The sequence below is a fragment of the Emys orbicularis genome, chromosome 6, assembly GCF_028017835.1.
Source record: "Emys orbicularis isolate rEmyOrb1 chromosome 6, rEmyOrb1.hap1, whole genome shotgun sequence".
In the NCBI taxonomy this organism is placed as follows: domain Eukaryota; kingdom Metazoa; phylum Chordata; order Testudines; family Emydidae; genus Emys; species Emys orbicularis.
Window position 1 is genome coordinate 76,904,845 of NC_088688.1, and position 18,996 is coordinate 76,923,840.

The following is an 18,996-nucleotide window of genomic DNA, read 5'->3' on the forward strand; positions in this document are numbered from 1 at the left end:
TTCCCTAGGGCTGGCCAGAAAACATTTATTTCCAAAGAGGTTAGAGAGTTTGAAATTTTGTTTTTATTTGTATATGGAATGAGGGGGAGAAACCCACCTAGTGTTGCTAGTAGCTTGATGTTTAGGGCACTCACCTCCAAACCAGGCACAGTAGGAACTTGAACCTGGGTCTCCCACATTCCAGGTGATAAACACTGGGCTATTAGCAGTACTGGGTTTGGTGTTTTTCCTCCTTCCTTTCCCCTCTACCCCACAAAATCCATCCTGGATCTGAGATGCCTTCCCAATCAGTTTTGCCCATTAAGAACTTTTGCAGTAAAGTGAGGACAACGTTGTGAGTGAAGAACAGTCTTTCTAATAACTGCGTGTTGTCTTCCAACATATGAAGAACTAGGAATTGAAAATCACAAGGGTAGGAAAGGAAAGAAACACCATCCATAGTACTTTTACCCTAATTACTATAAATTCCCCCTCTTGCCTCCATGACACCCAAATTGTCTTCTGCCTCCCTTCTCTTCATACAAAACACACAAACCCCAATATCATCCTTGCCCTTCAATCTGACCATGTTACCTTGCTCTTTAAATGCCTCCAATGGCTTTCCTCTGCTCATCTGCATCAAATTTGAGCTTACTTTTGCCTTCAAGACCCTGTATAACTCTGCACCTTAACTCTTATCCACCCTTCTCTTTATCCATCTTCCCTTATCTCCTCTGCTGTGCTAACAATGCCAGCCTCAATGCCTCATTCCACCTGCTTCTCTCACAAATTCTACTCTCTATTCCTTTATCCAAACCACCCCTCTTTGAGCTAGTCCACAAGGTTGCTACCTTCTTCGTGTTCAGATACTTCCTGAAAGTTAACTTCTACTGTGACTTCTACAGAAAGTCAGGTGGTTGCTTATTACTATTAATCCACAGCCTTGTCATAACCTCTATGAAAAATACAACACACTTGTGTTTTTTAAAAACTGTGTTACTAAGATGTGGCCATTTGCTACTTTGACTACCTTACTTAGATATGTACATTTCTCCTCTACCCCTTCGTCTGTTTGCCTTTTAGACTGAAAAGGTCTTGGAGACAAGGAGCAATGTTGTCTCATGTTTGGAAAGCACCTAATACATTGTGAGCACTATTGGAAATAATAGTAATTACTTCAAAATTTAGTCTCTAGAGCTCTATCAAAAAAGGAAGATGAACAATATTATCTGACTTAATAGTAATTACCCCTCCAGCCAAGAGGAGGTGGCCTTGTGTATACAGTCCTCTTCAGCCTTTTTTTGAATTATTGTAGACCAATATAGCAAATATGCAGTGAATGTAAAATTGTAGTATGTTGTTCAAGCCTGGAAGATGTGCAGACAATCTATTCTTAAATAAAAATATCAACAATATCACTCATGTTTAACAATAGGGCAATTGCAATGGTGCATATTTGTGATGTTCTTATCAATAGCCTCATAGTCAAATTCTTTCATGCTCCTTGGGATGACGTGAGATTTTAATTTAAGACAAATGTGTGGTGTGCAGGCCTGGTAACATTTAAACTTGTATTGTCTTGGGGTTTGGTTTGTTTTTTAGTGGGCTGGGAGGTCCATAATCTGTCACTATTGTATCTTGTAGTATGGATCAGGCAAATCTACACAACCACCTTATCACCATATAACATTTCTTATTTATTTTTTATTTTTTTATACAGCCAAATTCCACTGCAGCTGACAGAGCGACTGCTAGACTAGCAACACACCCACTGTTAAAGACAAAAATTGCTGATATTAAAGGTATGAAATAGACAATCTCATCTTGTTCAAATTCATGTATTTATTTATGCACATTATCTTGTTCTATCCCTAAAAAATGGTGTTTTGGAAGAGGTAATATAATTACACTCTGTCTCAAATAGGGATATTTGCCTTAGCCACACAGATGAAATTTAAAGGTTTTACAATTCTATTCTGAACACCGAGGCTCCCTTTATTCTGTAAGGAACTGAATTTTTAATAAAGAGAGAAAATATAAATCTATGTAGTGTGTCAATAATGAACTGGCTTATTATAGCCTGAATATGTTGGTCACTTTTGATTAATATTAAATTGCTTCCATATTTGTGTCTGCTTTTTAACCCACAGTAATAGTATTTGCTATTAGGTGTATGTACTGTTTGCTAATAGGTGTATGTACTGTTACACACTTGTATTGCCAAACTTAAGCCAGCTAGCTGAGATGAAGTGTCAGACCTAAAATAGTTTTGTAATATTAACTACTTAGCTGGTTAATAGGTGTAAAACTCTCAATTGCATAGCAGCTAGCAGAGAGAGGGATTATATGATTCATAAAATCCAGAAGTCTCTGCTAAATTGGTGCTGAATCATATTTAGGGCAGCACCTATATTGACTCTATAAAGACTATATATTGGAGGTATTTAAGGCTGGGGTTTTCAAAGTATCCTAAGGCAGTTTGCACTGTTTCCAGTATGGACATAGCGTGCTTTTCACCGCAGCACTCACATACCCTACACACAACCGCTAGTGGTGTACAGTGTAGACGTAGGCTAAAAGAAGGTTGAGGCACGTTGGTTTTGCTCGCTGTTAGGCAGAAAGCAGATATGGAAAATTCCAGGCCAAAGGGTGAATGTTCCAGGAAAAAATTAGCTTGTGAAAAAAGGTTATGGTGGAAATAACCTTAGCTAATAACAGGCACTGCTAGGTGCCTATGATTATACGTGTGTGTGTGTGTGTATGTGTGTATATATATATATATATAATAACGTGTGTTTACAGTTTTTCCACACTCAAAATATCACCTGACATTAACTTGAATCAATGAAAATAATCTGATGCTGAGAAGTTCACTACATGCAATAGGAGCCCTCACTCAGTTCTGATTTCCCACTTTTCCTCTTTGACATTACTTCAAGCCATTTTCAGCCCCTACTTTTATTTTCTAAATGATCTAGTGAAGCCACCAAAAATCTCATACTTGTTCAGCATAGTGGATCTAACTTGCAAACTTAGTGTCATAGCCACTTGAACGTTGGTTTAACTAATGTATGTACTGTCGTGATACTGCAATAACTCTATTTGCTATTATTTTTGTAGCTGCTGTAAAAGCCTTTAAGGATGCAAGACGGAAGCCACCTAAAACTCAATCTTCAGATGAGCATAAATCAGAAGAACAGCTTTCTCAAAAGCCTAAATTGAGGCAACATTCTAATAGCAGTGTAGATAACCAGACACATACACTGGTTCTAAAACAGCAAGAAGCTAAAACAAAGGTGAATGTGAAAACAGCCACTAACATAGAAAATAAACAAATCTGCGAGAGAGAATGTGAGCAGAAATCTTCAGGAATTGAAAGAACAGATTCTTCGGGTGATTTGTCACTACAAACTTCAGAAAAACATGCCATAGTTGAAGATCAAACAGAACCGACAATTGACTGGCCAAAAAGAAAAAAACTTACAAGTGCGAACAAGTTCAGGATAACAAACAAATCAAACAGTGATGTTAGTGATATGGAAGAATTTGATAACAAGGAGTATTTTGATGACAGCACGGAAGAGAGGTTTTATAACCAGTCATCCGATTCTGAAGATAGTGATAGCCATGATGATTTCTTCATCGGCAAAGTAAAGAAAAAGAAGAAGAAAGTGGCAGATAGTGACCTTTCTTCAGCAAAGGAAAAGAAAAGTCTCAAAGAAGCATTACTAAACAAAACAAAGGACTCAAAGTTTATGACGATGCAGGATGTGATCACAGAAGAAAGTAAACCAAGTGCAAAAGCAGTGAAGTTGGAATCAGTATTTTGCAATTCTCTGTCCAGATCTGATCAGAAATACAAAAATATGAAGAGGTATTCTTTTCCATTTCAGTTATAGAAATTATAGAGTAATTATTATGACTTGTAATATTTCCATCAACTGAGCAGAATTTCAGCCAATCACTGCTCAGAGTATTTGGATTGGCATTTTGTATCCAGTCACATTATTCTTCCTTGACCGTTATGCATTTTTCAAATTCTTCCCTGCTCAGGAAAGTTATTTGTGTCAGTATCAATAGAAAGTCCTAAAAAGATGCTCACAGCAATGTTAACTGCTCCTGACCTTCGTAAAAGCTGAACTCAAAAGCTCAAGATGAGCCAACAACCAAAATCAATTGTATACAAAAAAATATAAATTATATATAGTTCTTGCATTGGTTTACATGTCAGTTTCACTTCAGTGTTAACCAATAGCAAAAGCTGTTTATTGCTACCATACCGTAGTACCATGTAGATTATCCAGCAAGTATGGTGGAGTTGGCCATTTTTTCAAACAAATCTTTTATTTATTATTCCTTTCTTGAAATATCTTTAATATTATTTTCTTGTTTTTTAGAAATGTTAACTATCAGACTTCCAAAAACAGAAGAACAGGTATGTGTCCATCGTACTGCTGCTCCATTTGAATTCTTTAAAATGCCAAAGTAAAACCTGTCAAGCTATACTTATCCCTGTAGGGCTAATCACAGTGAGGTATTCTGTTTTGTTTCATATTTCAATTTAGGACTTGTCTGCATTAAAACAATTAGTTTGCAGCAAGCTGGGGTGGGAATCTACCCCCCTCCTAGCCGGTCATAGACTGTCTGTATGGACCCTCTTGACATGCATTAACAATATGTTAATGTGCTTTGGTTTAGTTCCATTTCAGAGAGGACTAATTCAAAGAATGTTATCAAACCGTAAATGTGCATCAGCAAGGTCTACATCAGGGGTCGGCAACATTCGGCACGCGGCTCGCCAGGGTAAGCACCCTAGCGGGCCTGGCCAGTTTATTTACCTGCTGACGCGGCAGGTTCGGCCGATCGCGGCCCCCACTGGCCGCGGTTCGTCGTCCCGGGCCAATGGGGGGCGGCGGGAAGCCGCGGCCAGCACATCCCTCGGCCCGCGCCGCTTCCCGCCGCCCCCATTGGCCCGGGACGGCGAGCTGCGGCCAGTGGGGGCCGCGATCGGCCGAACCTGCCGCGTCAGCAGGTAAATAAACTGGCCAGGCCCGCTAGGGTGCTTACCCTGGCGAGCCGCGTGCCGAACGTTGCCGACCCCTGGTCTACATAGACAGTTAGTCTGCAGCAGGCTAGTGCAAAGTAGATTCCCACCCAATCTTGCCACAAATTAAATGTTCATGTAGACAAGCCCTTAGTGACGTTTATTCAGATATTTCTGTTTGAGTCATCAAGGGATTGCATTTGCCCTTTAACTTGTAGAAACTGTTTGATGTTATACGTTTCCATGGTTGAAATAGTTATCAAAAGCAAGCATCCTACAGGTCTGTACTCTGCCACCTTTCCCCACGTTAAGTAGTACCTTACTCCATGAAACTACTCATGGAAAAAGGTACAACCTGAGTATGAGTAAAGGTGACAGAATACAACCCTTAATCTCATCAAGTGGTTCATCCCAGCAAATTATTTTAGCCACTTGAATATTTTACCCAGATTATGGCTAATTCTGCACTTTTAAGGATTAGAATTTTTTTGCTGCTTCAAAGAAATTATGTGCCAATCTCATATTGAAAGTGCTACTCTAAAATCGGATGTCCAGTGACTCATCCCTCATCGGTATACTGTACAGTAAAATCAGAGATTGTGATGACTCTTATGCATGGTAATTAAATTCCACACCAATTTTGCATTGAAACCCCAGAGCCTTCTGCCATCTTAATCATATCATCTTGACCATATCTGCTGTTCATGAACTGGCAGTTTGCTGATTTGTGAGAAGAGGGATAATCTTCCTTCCTCCTTAGCAATCTTCCTAGGTGTTTATACTTTATACTTTTTTTTTTTTTTTTTAGTCATGTGTTCATATGTGTATATTATGTGTGGCTCATTAGGAATGGATATTGGAGATTATATGGTATGTCTCACTTATTATATATTGCCTCAGTTATATTGGCTTCCAGTAAATACCTACCTTTAAGGTATTTATAGTATGTATTACCTGGTTTTGTATATGTTCATGACATAGTTGCATTTAATGTTTTTTATTGTATTTTATGCACAGCTTTTCCAAAAAATGAACTGCGGGTAAAGAGAACACACCTTGCTAAAGCTGCAGGTATAAAGTATGAAAATAAAAAAGAGCATTTAGAGCAACCGCTTCATCCTTCGTGGGAAGCAAGCAAGAAGCGTCGGGAACAAATATCTCAAATTACAGCATTCCAGGGGAAAAAGATTAAATTTGATGATGATTAAACTTTTTTAATGTAAATTCATATTGTTAAAGAAGATTCTTATAGTTCCCCTCTAGTTCGGTATCTACTTTTGAGATGTAACAGCTTGTGTTTTGACTGGACCTTTGTGACCCGGGTGTTATAGATTGAAAAGAGAATATTTATCTTCTTGATTGAGATGATACGTGCAAAGTTGTTTGGAAACTAAACCTTTTACAGTATTTGAGAACTAGTGCCTTTTTCAAATCATATTTACATGTTTTTATAAACTAAATAGTATCCTAATCTTGAGAAATCGGTGATGTAGTCTTTTAAGGTTTTTTGGCAAGGAAAAAGCTATTCCAGATTTGTTTATAATGAAGATTGAGCAAATGAAACAATTTGTGCTATATTAGTTGACTAATTGGGATGTCACATAGTATATGGTTAAGAGTTCAGTTCTTTAGTGCCGCCACCTGTGAAACCCACAATGAAGTCAGGAAGGGATTTATGGAGCTATTTTGTGCTCTGTAGTAGTTGGGAGTTTTCCTCTGTGTGGTTTCACATTATGTAAGGTACACTCCAGAAAACTATTTAAGGACTTCAATATCAGAAGAGATGGGAAGGATAAGTGCTCCTAGCTAAGAAAACGTAGTTAAAATAGTTCATTAAGGCATATGTTTAAAATATCAAAATATTTACTCTTATCTTAGCTGGAAGAAGTTCAGAGCTCTGTTAGCACTGAAGACATTTGCTAAATTCCATAAATACATGAAGCAAGCAGAAATGGAGATCAGTAGCGTGTATGGCAAACTCTAGATAGCAATAAAAACTTGCCATCTAAAAAATGTTCATCTTTCTTCATTAGATCAACAATTTTGATAACTAAAGTACACAGTCGTGAACATTCCTGTACTGAAAGGAAAATAGTGTGCCCCACTTAATTTAAATTGCACGTAGTCAGAGAATTAGGATCCCATCCTACTGAGTTCCTAACTACCAGAATCAGTAAGAAGAGTATAAATTTAAAAAGTACCTTCTTATTAAATGCTATTGATTTGTTTGCCAAAGATCTTGGTTTTTTTGATATCCCTAACTGTTGGAAGGGCATTTGACTGTGTTGGATGGAGCTATCAGTTTAGTGTTCTGGAGTTCCTGGGATCGGGGTGTGGGGAGATGGTTTTTTAACCATATTTTTTTTCTTTAAAGATCTTTCATATTAGTTAGTTTTAAAAGATCTATGAACTTAATTGTAACTGTCTCTTCCTCGTTGTGGTTTAATTGGATGCTACTGTCCTTTATACAATTGAGCTGAATCAATTCCATAAAACATATACACAGTTAATAATATGGATATTCTATGCTATGCTTTGCTATCCATACAGCAGGAAGGTTTTTATATCCAAAGTGAAGTTCTCCCTTCCTGAATTATGTTACAGCCATGGAGGAATGTAATTTCAATTAAGTTTGTGCCCCAGGATGTTTTGATTTTTTTTTTTTATTCCTCATTATATGAAACAGTGGTGTATGTGTAGATGTGTGGAGGTGGGGATTTTATACCAGATCACAAGAGTTCAAGGCATCTTCAATAGCAATAGACTCTTGTAAAAGTAATCTTGTACTAGGTAAGCAGCCAGTGGCTATACATAGGAACTACATTCATTGTATTTTGAACTTGTGTTTATCTTCAAGGAAAATCATGTTTTGAAGAAAGTCATCCTCTTGAAAGCAATATCTAGAATACTGTTTTACATATTCTAGACAAGAAACTTTTCTAAAGGCTTAGTACTAGTCCAAACAAATATTTGATGTGCAATTTTCCTGGTTTCAATAAAGGGCAGGAAACTTTTTCTCTTTTTGTTAGCTGTAATCCTGTTATAAAAAATTTCTTCACAGACAGCTAATCTTTTCTGAGTAGGTGAAAGTTTCCAATTTTGAGAAGTGACTGATATCCATGGTCAAATAATTTAAAAAACAAACAAACTTGTAAACTTAAAAACATAAGAAAAATGTAGATCATGTACAATATATAGCTAGTTTTTAAAAGTTTATATCCTGAAGTCTCTCTTTACATGTCCTTAGAGTGCCAGGACCATTTAGTTTTTCTTGGCAGTTAAGAATGCAGGAAGAGACTTTGTTATAGCTATAATTTATAACCTTAAGTGTGCTCCTGGGGGTATCTGAAACATCAGAGCTTCCTTTTTTTGCAAAATCACCTTTTAATTCTTCATGAGCTTCACAGGAAGGCCTTGATCAGAGAAATCCAACCATTATTCCACATTCTGATGCTCAGTTACTGTAACTTTGAGGGATGGAGCGGAAGGGTAATCTGAGAGTGACAGATCCTTTTTTATTACCTTCCATATGTCTTATGGGTTATTGCTACTTAAGTTGTGCTTGGAGGCCATACCCATGCCGGGTCCCCAGTGTTCTAGGCACTGTACTATAGAGAGCTTTATTTTATTGTATTCGTGCAAGAGAACAACTCTTTTGAACTGAGGAGCCTAGTGAATTTATCTGAAGTTTAACACTGAGTTCACAGGAGTTTCTGTTCAGAAAATAACATACAAAGTAAGTATACATTTTGTTAAAATGATTTGTATCTCTTTCTGTGTTATTCTGTGGTAATAAACCTATGGCCAAATGAACCCAAAAATGTGTAAGGGCCTACATATTTCCTCTGGTTTTAATAATGATTAGTATACTGAAAAGACATTTCTTTGGGTGTGAACATTAGATGACTGGCAACTCCTAACAAGCTGTAGCAAGCTGCACAGTTCAAAATAAAATCACTGTTTAGTACTGTGCACAGAAGAGATACTCTATCTCAGTACATATTATCCGACAATTACTAAACTGCAATTCAGGTTGTAAATATGTATCAGTAGCTGAAAGTGAAAATATCTTAATAGATCGCACAATTCTTTAAAAAAAAATTGATAGAAAATCAAGAAACTTAAATTTACTTTAAAACATTATGGAAATGCTGATATTGCTATCCCCATTTTAAAGATTTGAAAACTGAGACAGATATAGTAAATTATGTTGTCTATGAAATTTAGTTATGGAATTAGATATGGTATCAAGAGAGGGCCTGATCCAAAGCCCATTGCAGTCACTGGGAGTCTTTCCTGTGACTTAAATGGGCTTTGGATCAGACCTATAGGTTCTAACTCTAGATCTGTCATTGACTTACTCTTTGTCAGGCAAATCACTGAAACTGAAGATGAGGTCCAGTGTGGGCAGGTGGCATGTGCACTGTGTTTTGATGCATATATGGAACCAGGAGGAGTGCCTTTTCCAATAAATAATTCTGAGTATATTTCCTAGTCTTATCCAGACTGGGTACCTGAAGTCACATGGAGTGTTAGACACACAGTATTGTGTTTTGGACTCGAGGCATGCAGTCGGCAAGAGGCCATGCCTACATTGGTATTAAATTGGTTTGCAATTTCTAACTGAAATGTATTAGAGTGTATTGTGTTTATCACCCAAAATGGAAAAAGCCCTATCACTGGGATAATTTTAAAGCTGGATTGAAGAAACACTGCTGTAGGGAAAAATCCTGCAGTGGCCTTATGGGCTTGAAAAGACCCATTAGGTCATTTTGACTGTCTCCACTTCTGTGATATCCAGCGTGACAGAGAAACACATTAACTGGATATTTCTGCTAAAGATATTGAGTGAAATAGTTAACAAAGTGGACATTTAAATGTGTTCACCTTTATACTTCTGCATTAACTCCTTAGATGAATGGGAGGCACTACACACCTCAGGATACATCTATACTGCACATTCCTTTCAGTGGTGTGCAAAGTACTTACACTACACACACTCCTAACACAGGTATAAATAACAGTTGACTGTAAGTAAAGGTATGCCTGAACCATGTGGGTATGGGGCTCTCTATTCACTCAAGCAGTGCCTACCTGTCAACAATACTATTTTTTATCAATATACAGGTTTCAGAATGGTAGCCGTGTTAGTCTGTATCAGCAAAAACGAGGAGTACTTGTGGCACCTTAGAGACTAACAAATTTATTTGGGCATAAGCTTTCGTGGGCTAAAACCCACTTCATCAGATGCATTGTTTTATCAATATAAGGTCCTGCTGATGGAGCCACTGTACACCACAGGGAAAGACTCCTAAAGCAGGGAGCTGCCGGAATCTTTCCTCGTAGAGGGGAAAGGCTCTGGCAGCTCTCCGCTACTGGCCAGCAGCTCCCTGCTGTAGGAGCTGCTAGAGCCATTCCCTGCCACAGTGGAAGGCTGCTGCAACAGGGAAAGACTTTGGTGTGGGAAGGCAGTGGGGAAAGGCTCTGGGAGCTCTCTGCTGCCAAGCGTTTTCCTGCTGCCTCCCCCTTGCCAGAGGATTTCACTTTCATGCTACATGCTGCAGCGTGGACCACCCTGCTTTTCACTGTGGCTTGTAGCTATACACCCTACACACCACCACAAGAGGTGCAGTGTAGACATAGCCTTAGTCTATTGATTCAGGCAGTGTACAGAACTGGGAAGACAACATAACATTCGTTCATATTTAGAAGGTAAACCATACGGCTTAAAAATGTGTTTCTATGAAAATTGAAATTCTGAAGGAACTGCTGGATGGCTAGAGATGTGCCATTACATCTCTCTGGCTTACATGGAGCCAGGCGTGTTAGAGGGTCTAAGCCCACTCATTTCCTTGTGGTATCTGTTCTTTGGAATGAATTCTTCAAACTGGTTTCTAGGCTCATGCTCTATTTCCTCTGGTGCTCTGGTTAGATGATTGCTAACAGTGTGTCCTTAGTACAGTGTGAATGTTGATCTAGCTGTAGGATAGATCATCCCACCATTCCTGTATTGTTAGGCGTTAGTGTAATGTACTTTCATGTGTTGTTTCGATGTGGTAATTTAGCTTTGGTTTCCGCTTTCTATTTTGTTTCACATCAGAATTACCCAAGTCAAATGACAAAATACCATATATTATTGGTATGGTATGTGGTATTGGTATGTGGTTCCACAAAGCATATCTTCTCCAAGTAACAGAACATCATTGTATCTAAATAGTGTCTCTTATTCAATTCTATTTTCCTTGATACTCTAAAAAGACAGATTGAGAATTACTATAGAAATAAATAATGTGGCGGCTCGGGCTTTCAAAACAGACAGAGCACAAAACAAGTTTTTAATCCTAAATGAAATATCTTTCATCATGGCCTAAAGGTCACTTTGGATTTGACTGGCTTCCAGGGAGAGCAGATTCCAAATGGGGCCCTCATTTTGTTTATGCTTTTGCCTCTGAACGTGGAGTGTTTAGGCTTGGGTTCTGGCAGCAAGCACTTCCCAACAGGATTTGTTACAAGGAAGATGTTGCAGGAGCCCCTTCTTAAAATTTTGGCCAAAATGAAGGGAAAGTTGGATTTTCCCTGCTTCTTATTGAGTTCACACCCTTTCTTAATGCTGTGAAACCATCTCTGCCCAGATGAACTAAGTCTGGGCTTAGGAAATACTTCTTGAAGAGCAATTTTCTCTTTATTCGTTTACAGTGAATGACAGGCATTTCCAAAATATTTGCAGAGGGGAAGAGACCAGGAAACACTAAAGGTATGACTACACAGCATTTTGGAGTGAGCGCAAGCTAGCGCTCTAAAAACAGCTGTAGAGACAGTGCTTTGAGGTTGTGGCTTGGGCTGGAGCTCAGGCTCAGAGGCCTGAGACTTCCTCCAAAATGTTGTGTGGACATACTAGAAGACCTTTACTTCCTCCTCCTCCTCCTAATTACATAAGTTAAATGTGGTATGGTATCACTATACACTGTACATTTTTTTCAGGCATTTGCCATGTAACATCACTTGCCAAACAAGTATTGACTGCTTCCTTTTTTGTGGCTAGAAGAAAGCATTTGTGGGTAAAATAAATTCCCAGTCCCTCACGCCTCCTCTTTTGTGGGCACATGCACCCCTGAGACACAAAAGTTAGCACAGGCCCAAGCACTTCATGGGATCACCTTATTAAAACATTCACACATTTCACTAATCCCAGCTGGCTTAATTGCCATGAGATATAGGGCTATCTCAGACAATTGGGTCCCAGAGTATTCAGAGTTTTAAAGATCTACACCCAAAAGTGAATTTAGAACCCAGAACTAAGATTTATAAACATGTTATGTATTTGTGCTAGATTCTTGTGTATTATAGGCAGAGTTGATATTGCTGCTGGTTGCCTGACACTTCCCATTATAAGACTTATAAGGTGCTTATAACTTTGCCAAACTTTAATCGTTACCATTTTGACGCATATATAGCCTCAGCCAAGCGCCACTGGAGACAATGAAGACTCCAGTTGACCTTGGTGACAAAGGGATCAGGCCCATGTTGAACTCAGGTGCAGCAGGATAGACCGTACACTTGAAACATTTTATTCAAGTCATTTTCACATAAACTTGCAACCATAATACAGGCAATGTAACACAAGAATATGAAAGTGCAATGAAGAATACAAAGCTAGTGTCTGAATATTATAAATAAAAGCTCTTCAAATAAAGATAGAGATTTTAAAATTAAGATTCTTGGAAAACAGTGAAGGAAACATTGAAAACTCCTTCAAGAAATTGCAAAAACAAGTGGCATTTCACTGAATTTGTAGCATTTAGTTGCTAAAACAACAACAAAAAATAACCTCCTATTAGCATACACTTCTTGGTTTTAATTCAAGTTATTACAGCACCTTTTTTTAATCTGGGGAATGTGAAAAGACCATACATATTTGGCATAATGTGAGGCACAGGATAGACCACTTTCAATATCTTATGAATGAAAATAAACCTTTTGGTATGAACAGATACAACTAAAAAAACAGATATATAAAAGGACTATGAAGGTAAATTTGGTGAATGCACCATTCAATACTACATAGTAAACTTTAGTGTGCAACATAAAAATATCATCTACATGATCTGTTGGTTCAATTGATGACCAATCTCTCATTCTTTTAATACTTTTGTCTAGAAATATGCACCTATTATCAAACATGTATTTCAAGATTTTACAAATATAGCAAAGCCCTCTTGTAATGCGTCTGTTGCATGGGAATGTTCCTTATGTGCACCATTTCTCTAAAGACCTGAAATGTCGGAGGTAATTGCTTCATGCACACTCTAACATTTTCAACGGAAATTTGAAACTGCAAGAGAAGCATTTCTGTACTTCTGAAATTTTGCAAACTCTTGGACTGACCTTACACTCTTTGAGATCAAGGGCAAAGCTCTTTTTCAAAGACTGCAGGAACAGGCCCAAGGCCTATTAAAAATGATTACACAATAAAATTTGTTTTATAAAATAAACTCTTACATCAAAACAATGTATAAAGATTTCCTACAAAAAAAGCAAGCATTCCCTTAAATATATTGCAGCATGTAAAAAGTAGGCTTCAGGTACCTGGGTCAAACCTGCAGTGACCAAGATATTGAGCATTATGCCCAGCACTCCTCCATTTATTAACATTAGCTCATAAGCTATTTAAATCAACTTTTCTCTATTCCTGCATTATAGCTCAGCAGGATTAGTTAAGGACAGATTGTATTAATTTTTCCAACTTTAATGCTGACGTTCCTAGCTTTTGTTGATTTAAGTAAGACCATTCATGTATTCTTGAACAGTGAGCAAATTTCATTTATTTTCCCATTGTTTAAAACGTTTAAAACTTGTACAGTATTTAGCTAAAGAAAAGAAATTCCATTGTCTTATCAGATCAATATGTAAAATGTGTTCATTTACCAATGAAGGTGTCTATGGAGCCCTAACAATCTATCATGTCAATGAGTAATTAAAGATTCTTAAATCACTGGATCATTTGGCAGCCCAAGCATCAGCACTAAAGGCCAGAATGTGTCTTCCTACAGGAGAGCCAAAGATACTCAGTAAACTGCCTTTTTAAACTTCCACAATTTTTGAGGTAAGTAGAGGGTGTGGCTCTCCAACCCTGCAGATGCCCGCAAAGCTACAGGAAAATCCCACAGATCTCAGGGCATCTACAGAGTAAACACCCCCAGAACTACTCTTAGAACACCACACCTCAGAGTGCCTCCTGGCTGCACAGCTCCTGGCTAATGGCTGATCCTAAATGTGCTGTGCCCCAACAGTTTTCAGAGTCCAGATCTACAGAACAAGGCTTGCGGGACTTGTGCTATGGTATTAAAAATAGTAGTGTAAACATGCCAGCTTGGGCTCTGAGAATCACTCCCCTCACCAGGTTTCAAACCCTGAGCTCCAGCCCAAACGGGAACATCTACCCTGCTATTTTTAGCTCTGTAGCCCCAGCCCAGGTCTGGAGACCTGAAGTCTGAGACTTGCTGCAGTCGGTACATGTTTGCAGTGTAGACGTATCCTCTGACTTCCATGCAACTGCACATGTACAAGTTGCCCACATACAAGAAGTTGTAGAATCAGAGCCTTCATCCCAGGTTGGAAATTTTGGCCTGAATCACTTTTGACAGGAGGTACAAATGTACCTGCATTCATTCATTCATACACGTACGTGTGTGTGTGTGCATGCTTTTTTTTTTTTTTTTTTTTTTTAATCCATTTACAAAAATTGTTCTGGAGCTCAGACCTCAAAAGCCAAACTTCAGTCTGGAACATATTTGTACAGTCAATTATAAACACATGAAAATAGTGTTTTTTTAATGAGAAATAATGGCACAACTTTAACTGCTGATGTGCATAGAGCCCTACTACAGTAAAATGTACCAAGTCTAGTTTTCAAACTTTATTGCTTGAGTTAGATACCCACTTGGTGAGTGATTAAAATGATCATTTATCAACCAAATGAGGAAAACCAATGGAAAACTTAGCAGCCTGCAGATGTAAACTCGACCCATCCCGCATGCGGAAGTGAAAGGTGAGTGAGTAGTCCTAAAAGGCCATGCCCTCAATGAGTTAATGGTTCATCAGTGTCAGTCTGGTTAAGTGTTGATGTTTCAGTTCTTTAGGTTTATTGTGCCAGAACATGATTGTGATTTGGACAGAAACATTAGATAATCTTAAAACAACAAAATATATGTAGGAAATAACTAGCTGATCCATAGTCCTCAAGGATATTCTGATAACTAACACAAATTCAAAATTAAATTTGCATGGTTCTACTGCATGCAATATTGGCAAATATTGCTTAAAACATTTCCCAAAGTTGTAACAAAACACCCCAATATTCCTCAAGCTACACAAATACATAAAAATAAATGCCATTAAAACTCTAAAGGTTTTGAGCTTTGGCGGTTGTGAGCTGCAGGTTGAGCATTGCATCTTCTGATATCTTCGGAAAAAGTATCAGGACAATGTTGTGAGAAATAATTTCACAGTTTAAAAAACAAAAATCACAGCTGTTTTAGCTTACAGATTGGTCCACTGCATACATGAAATAATTGTACTTTTGTGAACCCCCACCAATAAGCAGCATGATGTATCTTGTTAATTTGGGCTGAAAGTTTTTCACTTTGAATATTTCATGATTGACCTAACTAAAGTACTTTCTGTGTTGCATACACCAACTATTATTCTATACTTACTGTATAATATTTTAAGCTTCATTCTTTGAATAGCCAAATATGCAATTAAGAATCAAGTACAGTACTAAATGTAAAATAATGTTAATGGGAATACAAGTAAAAGGCCTTTTCTCAATAAGAACACCCTGATAGGTCTTTTGGCCTATTTCTGTTTGTGGTGCCTCTGAGCTGATTGCCTCTTGTCAGTTATTGTAATTGGTTGGCCTGTTCAATTCATGCTTCCCCCCCACCACCACAGCTAATAATTAGGGACTATCCAGTGTCGCTTTCAGAAGCCTTGTTTCTGCTGGACAGGTGTTCATCCTAGTTCATTTTACTCGCATTGAATTAATGGTAGATCCTTTTAAGAGCCCCATTTTGAAAATCTCTATTCACAGAGAAAAGTGGCTAAGTTCTTTAATTCTACTCCAAAAGTAAAACAGGCTTATGGCCAAAGCCCCAGTATGCATTTGGCTTGAGAAAATGGTTTACCTACTAATATATTAAAAATGTAAAATAAACATAAATTTCGTATATGGGATGTAACTAATGCCTACATGAAAATTTTTCTGCTATATGTTAATATTCCTTGAAAACCAGGGATACTTTTCTCGTCTGCATCCAATGTATCCAATTAGTTTTACTGTAATGGCAGGAGCATCACTCCCAAGTTGGTCTTTGATCTGGCATTCATTGAGCTAGCCAGCATTACTACTACTACTTACTGCATTTTATACGTTTTTGCTACCTTTTAAAGAGATTACAGCTCATTCACAGAGAGTGTACTGACCAAACTCTGCTGTTATCTACACTCTGATTTCCAGTGGAGTTTAAAACAAAACAAAACACAAAAAAACTTACTTTTCTGTGAATGAGTTAATTTCCTTTAGAATTTGAAAATCTGTACATAAATCACCAATCCTACACGTTGCAATAGTTTTTTAAGTGACAATTTGAGTGCTAAAAATCCAGTTACACATTTTATGAAGCAGCCATTATGCTTCAAAACGACATAAAAGTTTGTGTTGAATTTTTTTGCTTTTTGTAAAGTGTTCATATTCTACTGAAGTTTATATAATGATATTACAGTACAAAACAGTGGGCACTGACTCATCCATTTTCTTGCATCTTAGTATCTATTAAAAAAATGAAAAATTTGTTAAAAAATCATACATTAGCAAATGAGTACTAAACAAAGTTAACCCACCTCTGTTAAATATCTATGCATCAATATGAACATGCAACACAAAAGGAACTAGAGAACTTGCTTTCTTTGTACGTTTGAATATCATTACAGTATTTTGTTAATTTAGGAAGCTGAGAGAGGGGAGGCTACAAAGCAAAGTAACTATGCATAACCCTAACTGACATCCTTCAGTTAACCTTTTCTCTCTCCTCCCCTTTTTGAATTCAAGTGAATAGAAGCTCTGTTACTGGAGGCTCTGATTAGAGCTAGTCCTAGTGCAGGGAGATGCCATAAAAGTTTCTTCACACTGCTCTGCCAAAAATAACCACTCATGACCTGCAGCACACCTCATTCTCCCACAAGCACAGACACTCTGGTGGTGAGAACAAATAAAGGACCAGGCCAAGGCCATTTAACTTGTTGCTTCTAATAACTTAAAAATGGCCATACTGGGTGAAACCATGCCTGTGACCCAATGGAGGTGGGGATGAGGGGTTTGGGATGTGGGAGGGGCTCAGGGCTGGGGTATGGGATGAGGGCTGCAGGGTGGGGCTGGGAATGAGGGGTTCAGGGTGTGGAAGGGGGCTTGGCTGTGGCAGGGTTGGAGTGCGGGAGTGGGGCAGGGCTGGGGCAGTCTCTGAGGTGGGGCCGGGGATGAGAGGTTTGGGGTGCAGGAAAGGGCTCCGGATTTGGGGGGGCTCAGGAATGGGGCAGGGGATTGGGGCATGGGCTTACCTCAGGCGGCTCCCGGTCAGTGGCGCAGCAGGAGTTCTAAGGCAGGCTTTCCTGCCTGTCCTGGGACCACGCTGTGCCCCAGAAGCAGCCAACAGCAGGTCCGGCTCCTAGGCGGAGGTGCGCAAGTGACTCTGCGTGGCTCTGGCCCACAGGCACCGCCCCCACCCAAGCTCCATTGGCCAGGCGGAGCCAGTGCTCGGGGCAGGGGCAGCACGCGGAGCCCCATGGCCCCCCTGCCTAGGAGCCAGATCTGCCCCTGGCTGCTTCCGGGGCACAGCGCAATGTCAGAACAGGTAGGGACTAGTCTGCCTTAGCCGGGCAGCACCGCCCACGGGATTTTTAACAGCCCAGTCGGTGGTGCTGACCAGAGCCGCCGCGACCCAATGCCTTATATTCTGCGACCCAGTTCTGGGTTGCGACCCACAATTTGAAAACCACTGATCTAGTCCAGTGTCCTGTTTTTGACAATGGCCAGTGCCAGATGGATCAGAGGGAATAAACAGAACAGGGCAGTTTATTGAGTGATCAGTTCCCGGTCATCCAGACCCAGCTTTTGGCAGTCAGAGGTTTAAGGACACCCAGAGCACGGGGTTGAGTCCTGTACATCTTGTCTAATGATCACTGATGGACCTATCTTATTCTTTGTTGTGAATGGTGTGATATGAACCTAGGTCTTCACATAAGGGTGATACAAATGTTTGTCATTTTAGCCCTGCTTGATCAGTGTTTGATTTCCCAGTACAAAGGACTTTGTAGCAAATTCAAAGTGAGATAAGCCTTACAATTGGTATGTAATGGGGCATCAGCCCCACACTGGCCAGTAAGGAGTTAAAAAGAGCCTTAGGGCAGAGCAGGGTCAGTAGCTGCCTGGAGTTCGAGGGAAGACTGTCTCTTGAGTAGGCTGCAACCCTGTAGCATCTTGGACAGAGCAGTGCAGGCAGGAACCCAGGAAGACAGAAGGAGCTCCAGATGGGCTGCTGAGACTGAGGAGGGTGCTGTGGCTGCAGGGAAGTGGCCTAAGGAAACGCAGTGATAGTAGAGGCAAAGGAACGCAGTAAGTAACTGCAGTTCAGAGGGTTCCTGGGCTGGGACCTGGAGTAGTGGGCGGGCCTGGATCCCCCCCCACTCGCCACTGGAAGTGGCAGGACAACTGACTACAGTCACCACTGGGGAAGTGGCTTGACTACTAAGGAGCTAAATCTCCCCCAAAAAGGGGGAACACAGATAGTGACATGGCCGGAGGGCCCAGCCACGAAGAGGATTCTGCAGTTCCTAACGCAAGAGGGGTTGCAGGTGGACTGTGGAGAAGGAGTGACGGGGTGCAGACCGCGGACATGGGTGTTGGCTTCGAGCTAATC

The 18,996-nt window shown here is 39.5% G+C and overlaps 1 protein-coding gene across 5 annotated transcripts in view; it reads left to right on the forward strand.

Annotated features, from left to right (window-relative positions):
* The window catches only part of SRFBP1 (serum response factor binding protein 1), a 114,583-nt gene extending 107,960 nt beyond the window's left edge, over positions 1 to 6,623 (forward strand). For all 5 annotated transcript variants that reach the window (XM_065406365.1, XM_065406367.1, XM_065406368.1 and 2 more), the window contains 4 exons: positions 1,700 to 1,781; positions 3,100 to 3,853; positions 4,377 to 4,414; positions 6,041 to 6,623. In XM_065406365.1, coding sequence (XP_065262437.1) covers positions 1,700 to 1,781; positions 3,100 to 3,853; positions 4,377 to 4,414; positions 6,041 to 6,231 — 1,065 coding nt within the window. In that variant the 3' untranslated portion in view covers positions 6,232 to 6,623. The remainder of the gene's footprint in view (positions 1 to 1,699; positions 1,782 to 3,099; positions 3,854 to 4,376; positions 4,415 to 6,040) is intronic.
* Positions 6,624 to 18,996: the final 12,373 nt, after the last annotated feature.